This window comes from Oncorhynchus tshawytscha, linkage group LG05, assembly GCF_018296145.1.
Source record: "Oncorhynchus tshawytscha isolate Ot180627B linkage group LG05, Otsh_v2.0, whole genome shotgun sequence".
In the NCBI taxonomy this organism is placed as follows: Eukaryota; Metazoa; Chordata; class Actinopteri; order Salmoniformes; family Salmonidae; genus Oncorhynchus; species Oncorhynchus tshawytscha.
The window spans coordinates 27,020,209-27,029,479 of record NC_056433.1 but is presented as its reverse complement, the minus strand read 5'-3'; the positions used below and the strand labels follow the sequence as shown (position 1 = coordinate 27,029,479).

At 41.4% G+C, this 9,271-nt stretch overlaps 2 protein-coding genes across 7 annotated transcripts in view; one reads left to right on the top strand and one right to left on the bottom strand.

Moving 5' to 3' along the window:
* Positions 1–504: 504 nt before the first annotated feature.
* On the top strand, positions 505–6,139 carry LOC112250415 (trans-L-3-hydroxyproline dehydratase). Of its 2 annotated transcripts, none has more exons than XM_024420532.1 (6): positions 505–575; positions 2,930–3,401; positions 3,573–3,742; positions 3,865–3,987; positions 4,272–4,409; positions 4,909–6,139. In XM_024420532.1, exons 1-6 carry the CDS (start codon positions 543–545, stop codon positions 5,032–5,034), a joined length of 1,062 nt encoding a protein of 353 aa, XP_024276300.1. In that variant the 5' UTR covers positions 505–542; the 3' UTR covers positions 5,035–6,139. The 2 variants fall into 2 exon arrangements, with proteins under 2 accessions (XP_024276300.1, XP_024276301.1); XM_024420533.2 differs by having other exon boundaries at positions 534–579.
* The window catches only part of LOC112250414 (disheveled-associated activator of morphogenesis 1-like), a 115,487-nt gene continuing 112,355 nt past the window's right edge, over positions 6,140–9,271 (bottom strand). For all 5 annotated transcript variants that reach the window (XM_024420531.2, XM_042321767.1, XM_042321766.1 and 2 more), the window contains one exon: positions 6,140–8,989. In XM_024420531.2, coding sequence (XP_024276299.2) covers positions 8,780–8,989 — 210 coding nt within the window. In that variant the 3' untranslated portion in view covers positions 6,140–8,779. The remainder of the gene's footprint in view (positions 8,990–9,271) is intronic.

The window sequence follows — 9,271 nt, the reverse complement described above, 5'->3', positions numbered from 1 at the left end:
CCCAGAATGCAACACACTTTGAAAGACGGTGACCAACCATGGTAAAGGACTTGACAAAATTGATCCGCTCGAATGCGTCCATGACCTTCAGAAAGGGATACTGTTTCGTGTAAACAAAACCTATCACAGGCCCCAAACCAGCCATGCAAATGCATGTTGATTTCGTCTATCCACACCAGTACCCAATCCTTTCCTTTTAAGTTTGGGTGTAGTAGAGTTTGCAATGTAAAACAATGTCTGCAATGTTTGCAATGTCTCAAATAAGAATCAAGGTCTTTGGAAAGTGTTAACAGCGCTGCCTGCTGGAAATATCACGTGGCAACACTGCTACAGGCCAATACATACCAGTCTCAATATTGAATGAGTTCTTACTGGTATAAAATAATTGAAATCTCAAATTCTTCTTGTTTTCATTAATCATTCATCACATTTGCTTGAAATAATATTAGAAGCCATTGATTAAAAAACATATTTTTGACTTTTATTTTGAAGTTTGGATTTGAATACCGGAAAGAAAGGAACGGAAATTTAAGCAGCGTTCCATGAACGTAAATAGCAGGATTGGATCTAAGAAAGTAGGTAAACAACTCTACGCATGCCCTGCGTGCTTTGCACTCTAATAGCATAGTTCGAACTACTTTTAACTTCATAGGCTACCTTGTAAAACAGTTTTGAATGGTTTCATACGGTGTATCTGTAGGTGTTATTATATATTTTTTACTCAATTCAATACACTTCATTCTGAACTGAACAAAAATATAAAGGCAACATGCAACAATTTCAAAGATTTTACTGAGTTACAGTTCATATAAGGAAATGAGTCAACATAAATACATTTGTTAGGCCCTAATCTATGGATTTAACATGACTGAGAATACAGATATGTATCTGTTGGTCACAGATACCTTAAAAAAAAAGGTAAGGGCGTGGATCAGAAAACCAGTCAGTCTGTGGCGTGACCACAATTTGCCTCATGCAGGGCCACACATATCTTTAGCATATAGTTAGTTGATCAGGCTGTTAATTGTGGCCTGTGGAATGTTGCCCCACTCCTCTTCAATGGCTGTGTGAAATTGATGGATATTGCGAGGAACTGGAATGCGCAGTCGTACACGGCGATCCAGACAATCCCAAACATGCTCAATGGGTGGCACGTTTGAGTATGCAGGCCATGGAAGAACTGGGATATGTTCAGCTTCCAAGACTTGTGTACAGATCCTTGCGACATGGTGCAATGTATTAATCATGCTGAAACATGAGGTGATGGCGGTGGATGAATGGCACGACATTGTGCCTCAGGATCTGGTCATGGTATCTCAGTACATTCAAATTGCCATAGATAAAATGCAATTGTGTTAATTGTACGTAGTTTATGCCTGCCCATACCATAAACCCACCGCCACGATGGGGCACTATTTTTACAACGTTGACATCATCAAACTGTTTGCCAACAACGCCATACACGTGGTCTGCGGTTGGACGTACTGCCAAATTCTCTAAAATTACGTAGGTGGCTTATGGTAGCGCAATGAACATTACATTTTCTAGCAACAGCTCTGGTGGACATTCTTGCAGTCAGCATGCAAATTGCACGCTCCCTCAATTTGAGACATTAACGGCAAAATCTCCTTTAGTTTTGTTCTGTTACCAAACTTCGTATCTGCACAGTTCTTCCTGTGAAAGTGTTTTTGTAAAATATTCTGTGGAAATTGTTGGAAGTAGACCTTGTGCACAGAACTCTATTGTTTAAACTTTTAAATCAATGGTTTTTATTTGGTATACATTTTAAAAGTGAAAAATCTGAGTGTGTAATTCCGTTACCATGGAATTAGAGTAATAAGAGGAGGGAGGGTAAAATCAGTCTCGTGGGTGGGGGGAGATTGATGTTCAGGAGGGGGCAGGCACGTGCACAGATGGGGTCTACCTGTGCCAGAGTACCTGTCCTTTGTCCTCCCACTATCACTGGGTGGTGGTATATACATGGAGCATACTAAACATCCTAATATTGAGTTACCCTTTTGCCCTCAGAACAGCTTCAATTTGTTGAGGCATGGACGCTATAAGATGTCGAAAGCATTCCACAGGGATGCTGGCCAATGTTGACTCCATTGCTTCCCACAGTTGTGTGAAGTTGGCTGGATGTCCTTTGGGTAGTGGACCATTCTGGATACACACGGTAAACTGAGCGTGACAAACCCAGCAGCGTTGCAGTTCTTGACACAAACCGGTGCACCTGGCACCTACTGTACTACCATATCCCGCTCAAAGGCACTTCAATCTTTTGTCTTGCCCACTCACGGCTTAAAAATCCTTCTTTAACCTGTCTCCTCCCCTTCATTTACACTGATTAAAGTGGATTTAACAAGTGACATCAATAAGGGATCATAGCTTTCACATGGATTTGCCTGCTCAGTCCATGTCATGGAAAGAGTTCTTAATGTTTTCTATACTCAGTGTATATATTTTTTGTATAGTTTTTGTCATCGTTCTAAACCCACTGACCAAGTTGTTGTGATGTCAAGTTCGCCACTCCCCACCCCATCTCTGAATTCAAAGACTGACCTGGAATTTGAATTAAATGGAATTTACAGGGAGAGGGAATTGAATTTGTGGAATTAACCCCAACCCTGCTATATTTTAACTTTTATTTAAAGCTTTTTCATCAAACTGTCCCATTTTCATGTCAGATGGTCCAGCACAATCCTTAGACCATTGTTTGAATTTTTTATGTAGTTCTAATTTCTGGATTAGGCTTCAAATACAGGATAAACTATTACTGTGTTATATGATTGGCAAAACACAGGGCCCGAACCTGAGGTAGATAAACCCAATGGATGATATTGTTGCATTCCCATTACCTTGTGATCAATTATTACACCACAGAAAATTGCATGCAAACCTTCTGGTTGAATGTTTTTGTTGAAATCAGATGGAGCTTCCACCCCACGAAGGATCGGTACTCTCTGTGGTTGACATGCACACAGGTGGAGAGCCTTTGCGCATTATACTTAGTGGTTACCCAGAGGTAAAGGGCGAGGGTGTGCTATCCAAACGACGCTACGTGAGAGAGCATCTGGACTACCTACGGAGAGTGTTGATGTTCGAACCAAGAGGACACTATGACATGTACGGAGCCCTGGTCGTGGAGAGTGAGATACCTGAAGCCGACTTGGGGGTTCTTTTCATGCACAACGAAGGTTACAGTACCATGTGTGGCCACGCAGTCATCGCTCTTGGGAGGTTCGCTGTAGACTACAAACTTGTTCAAGAGCCAAGGTCGCCAGAGACACAGGTGAATATACACTGTCCATGTGGCCTGGTTAAGGCATTTGTGGAGTACTCCAATGGTAAAACCGGAGGTGTGAGGTTCCACAGTGTTCCAGCGTTTGCATTTGCAACAGGTAAGTTGCATTCTTTGCTGACAAGCATTTCAATACATAGTAATATTGCATATAGAGTTGCAATGAGGAAATATGGATCTGTGTCCTGTAGAATACAAGGTATCACCATCTCAAATTACTTTACACTGCTGGCTGCCTCTGGCTATCAAGGCTAAATCTCTTTTTTGTCAGATGTAATTGTTGCTGTGCCTGGGCATGATGAAGTCACTGTTGATATAAGCTACGGAGGAGCATTCTACGCATTTGTAAGTGCAGAGCGATTTGGCCTGGACATCAACAAGTCCAAGACCAGGGATCTGGTGGATGCAGCTACTGCAGTGACCAACTCTGTCAAATCTCAGGTAAAGATTTGTTCTAGCCCAACTGTAAATTTGCAGTTTAACAGCCACTCAATGTTCACCTCAATGTCCTTAATCCTTCAACCTAGGAGATGAATTACCTGGTGAATGTGTGGTTCCCCTAGGTAAAACTGCACCACCCAAGCAGTGAGGACCTGGCCTTTCTCTATGGCACCATCCTCACAGATGGAAAAGATGCCTATTCCCAAGAGCCCACTGCAAACATGTGTGTGTTTGCAGATGCCCAGGTACAATAAACTTTAAATCCTGCCACGGTGCAGTAGCCTTCAACAGAAGCCACTGTTCATGCTACCTGTCATATCATCATATGATTTGAAGTAAGGTTTAAAAGAAAAGTAAAAGGAAAGCATAGATAAACATTGGAGACAGAAGTTGACAGTGATTTGTAAATAAGTCATTTGATATTAAAATTAGAAGAGTTCAAGTTAATTGCAACTATAGCAAGACTTCTTTCATTATTGTGGTCTGATTTTGTTTCCTTTTTGGTTCTCTGACACGTCACATGGGCTAGGTGGACAGAAGCCCTACAGGTTCAGGGGTCACTGCCCGTGTGGCTCTCCAGTACCATAAAGGCCTCATCCAACTCAACCAGACTAGGACCTTCCAGAGTGGGGCCACAGGATCTCTGTTCACTGGCAAAGCTGTTCAGGTACTAGTGCTGTCTCCAATATATGTTCATGCCTCTTAGCCTTTTTGGAAGTTTTCAATTAAGCTTTGTTTCATTAACACAATGATATCTCAAATGTATGATTTGTCTTGTTATATTGATATTAATTTCAGGATAGCAGAAGGTCTGTATGCACTATGCAGACCTGATAGTGCTGCAGGAGCAAATAAAGTGCTGCAGGTGCAGAGGAGCAAATAAGAGCATACTGTACATGGGGGGGAATACTGATAACTGCGTCTTTGCAAAACACAGCACTTTGATCTAAGGCCACTGACTTGTTGCTGCTTTCTGCAGTTGACATGGCAATCATTGCACCAATTATTCAGCAAAGATATTTGACACACACAAAAGCTTACCCAAAACTAGTACAATAATCGTATGGTAAACTCAGTTTTATGCAGATTCTTTTTAAAGCATAAACAAAGTTCTATAATTGTCTACCTGGAAGGCACCCAATTACTTCTCTGTCCATTTTGCACAGGACACCACATGTGGAGACTTCAAGGCTGTGGTGGTTGAGGTGGCTGGCAGAGCACACTACACTGGCTTATCCAGCTTTGTGCAGGAAAGTGACGACAAGCTAAAACTTGGTTTCCTGCTGAAATAGGAGCAGCTACCAGTGTCCACAACCACTTTTGAGTGCATCTCCATCCAAGCAAAGGACCATATCAGATTGCAAATAAATTGTAAAAAAAAATAAAAACACACAAAAAACCCATCGCTCATTGAATGCCTATGTAGCATCGGTAATGGTCATAAGTATTGTGTGTACTGTATGCACAGAGTCTGACATGAGAGACATGGCAGACAAGGCTGTTGGAATTCCCTCAAACATCTGCATGGTTAAGGTCAACTTCCATGAGCAGGTGTCCAATATAACAAAGTTTGCTCCTGTCCTGTAGTGGTCATAAACACAAAATGAACTAAAAAGTGTTACGTAGGATGACTTTGGTCATAAAGTCAGTATTTTTTAAGGAAACAATGTCTCAGATTTCTTGGATATTTGAGGATTGGGTTTTGATTTCAGTCATGCCCAGTCATCGCCTGGTACAAAGCGATGGAAGAGCTGTGGCACACTGGTCTGGACAGGAGTCAGTTTGTTGGTGCAATATACACGCAAAAATGGTTTGAACATTTTTTCCCCCTGGGGGTTGAGACCTCCCGTTGTTTGTATTTGAAAATCCAACAGTTGTATTGGATGAAAAAACACATCCCCCTTCATTACCAATGCATTGTGCCTACAACATGTGTTTGATACCATTCCACTCCAGCTATTTCCACGAGCCCGTCCTCCCCAATTAAGGTGCACCAACCTGCGGTATGCACACTTTAAAGGGTCTGCTAAATGGCACATATTATAAACCACAACCCCATGACAGAATCTCATCTCCGGAGTTACATTTCCTATGAGAAGGAAAACTGTGGTGAAATCAGTCAGTTCAGCCTCCCTTTAAGGTGATGTGTAAATCAATGTTAGTGTCGTGCTACAAAGCCAAGGTGGAACATATTGGGTAATATCACATATTGGCCTCAAGATGGCGCTATACAAACATTTTCTGCTAAAGTAGTCAAGTGACTATGAAGGAGGCTGATGTTTGTAATTTAAAAAAAAAATGTATCCATTCATAGACACATTTAGCTGTGATTGGGAATGCAGCCATTGGACAATGTTATTTTCACCTTGATTTGAAATAAAAATACCACAACCTGCATCTTTTTCCCCATTTATTAACTTCAGCTCCATCATAAAATGGAAGGCCATATTTAAATTATAGAAGCCCAATGTAGGTATCTCAAATTGTGACAGAGAATTTGCCACACAGTTGAACTCTGGAGGGCACTCCTGTGAAAGGGAAATAATGGTAGAGTAGTATTGCATTGACTGGATATGGTTTTAAATTAATTACATACAACATGAAACATGGGTGGGAGGGGGGGGGCAAACAACCAACATCGTATGTACTGTATGCATAGAGTCTGACATGAGCGTCCACAGTTTTGTGAAATGGCAGACAAGGCTGTTGGATAACAACAAAGTATTTTCCTGTCCTGAAATTATTCACTCAGATCCTTGGATACGTTGGGCGTTAATGATCTAGAAAATCACCACATACAAAATTCCCCATTCCAGCAGGAAAAAAAAGTGAAACAAAGTTTGTCCACTCTGTAAAATGTCCTCTTAATGTCAACTATAGTTGATCAACATACATCTTCCACTGGTTTTAGATTTCTCTCCCAAGTCCAAATGTCATTCCAACACCCAGCCTTTAAAAATTGTGTTTCCTGTACATTTCAGTCTGCCCAATGATTCTGCCATTAAACACAGCATGAATAGTGTCTGTTCAAGCATGAATGAGCATGCTCCAGCATGAATTTGGGGGTTGTTTAGTGAAGCTATAATGTCAGTCATTGGAATCAATTCCATCCAGACATAGAATATGTTTCCACAGGTTACATGGGCTATAAAGGTGTATATATCAGATGAGGTCTGAGCAAATAGTGACTTTCCACAGAAGTCGTGGGGCCTCATTTATAAACCGTGCGTATGTACAAAATATACCCCAAAATGTGCGCGTGCCAGTTATCACGCATAAAAATCTAACTTGAACTGAGAATGTGCTCTCCTCGTCACTAACTTTAGACCATGCGTACGTACATCTGCTAGTGGTTGAAATATTGTATTGCAACCATGTATTTTCTGCAAATGGCGATATGATGACAAGCATATTCATAAAAAACTGGAAAACATTAACAAGAATGCAGTCATTTGCCAGTAGTGAGAAGAGCGAAAATCACTTTTAATTTTAGAATCCAAAATAATTAGACATAGGAATCTTTTTCCTATTTATTTTCATAACCATTGTAGAATATATTACTCTTTTTTTCTGGCCGTGATGTGTTCATATTCCCGAAGGACATAGAACAAATTACCATGCGCATCTGCCATTTCATTGGACCTAGAAGCCTAGTAAACAGATAGGCTATATGTTTTCCAATATTATAGGGAGCGCGGTTTATAATACCGACATACAGATCTTTTACATTGAAATAGGCCTACTGTAATTGCATATTTTTTTGCCAGCCTGCTCTACAAATGTTTTACAATTCTAACTGGCAATCCATCATATTTGTGCTCCTCTGTAGCTCAGTAGAGCATGGCGTTTGCTACGCCAGGTCAGTGGGTTCGATCCCCAGGACCACTCATACTTGAAATGTATGCACGCATTAAAGTAGAATTGGACAAAAGCGTCTGCTAAATGGCATATATTATTATTAGTATATTTAGGTTGAGGAAAAGTCGATGCAAAACATTGTTGAATTAAAACGTTCTGCTGACGGGTCCACGACAATTTGCCATTGTTTTCTCTGCCAGAAACAGACACAGTGCTTTTCCAGATACAGCATAAATTATTGCTAAAGATTAAAACATTCTGCCAACATAGTAAATAGACCGGTAGTTTATGCAAAATAAAAATAATTGTGCGATAGGAGCGGGACATCATTGCCTATTTAATCTGAGTCTATACCAAGGCAGGAAATAGAAACCCAATAATCTATTGATAAAGTAAATATCGAACAACAATTCGTATTTTAAATGCCGTGGCCTAATGCCAATAGTTCCAAATTATACAGTAAATAAAGGCCGTTATTGTCCCCATGTTACGATAGGTCTGATTTATAACAGGAAATGTGTTGGTAAGGCGTGCGCTAAATTTATAAATCTCTATATTTTTTGTACGTGTACAGACTTCTCAGAAATGGTGCACGCAGGAATTGTGTGAAATTTACGCAACGGTTATAAATGACGCCCCAGGTGACCTCCACACGATAGTGTTGTCAGTCCATTCTCCCATTCTGAAATACAAATAACACGCGTTGTCAGAGGCTTCTTCCTGGTTTTAGTAAACTTCTTCCCCCTCAAACTCTGTTTATTTGGTTATTCATTTCCAGACAAACGTCTATATCCATTTTATCCTTCTGTTCCATCTTGGGGGAAGAACAGTAGACCACCTTGCAACATTCACTATCCTGGGTCACATTCATCAATTGCTCCTATTGTCACATAGTAGCAAAGTTTTCAATGGAAGTGGTGCCTCCCACAGACCTCAAGAGGTTAACAGCCTGACATGTTTCAGAACTTTATACTGTGATGAGTGGAAATATGGTTTTACGTTTCTCTGAGGCTGTTGGGTCAAGAATGTGCACTCCCAACGTTTGCCACCGGATGACAGTATAGGCCAAAAGGAGGGTTGAAGCAGCCTGTGGATGGCTGGGTTGTCTGAGTTGATAGGCTTGTGAGATGAACAGTGGGTGGATCAAAGGATGGAGGGCTGGGCAGGGGGCCGGACCTCTCAGAAGTTGAGCTTGGTGACTGGCCGCTCCCTGCCAGTATCTGGCTGGCTGTTGATGCGCTTGCGGTTGCGTTTCATCTTGGACAGGTCCTTGTCGAAGACCTCGCCGGAGCGCAGTGCCGACACCAGGTCGTCAAACTCTCCGCCGTCGTCCTCGCCGCTGGCCTTCGCTTTCCGTGCCTTCCGCTCCTTCTCTCTCTGCTCCTTCAGCTGAGAGAGAAATGTAGGGTAGATGGAAATATGGAGAGATCATGACAGGAAAGACGTGGGGGGAGAAAAAGGGCTATTGCTATAAAGGTGTAACGACAACAGCTGATGTGATATTTTTCAAAAAGCACCCAATTTCCTCCTGTCAACCTTGTGTTCTGCATATTGACTACGTTCCACATCTCAGTCAAACTGGCATTAAACATTCCAATACGATGTTGAGCCATGGGAAGTGTTAGATTGTAGCTGGTTTAGCCATTGTTGAGTATGTTCACAAGCAAATTG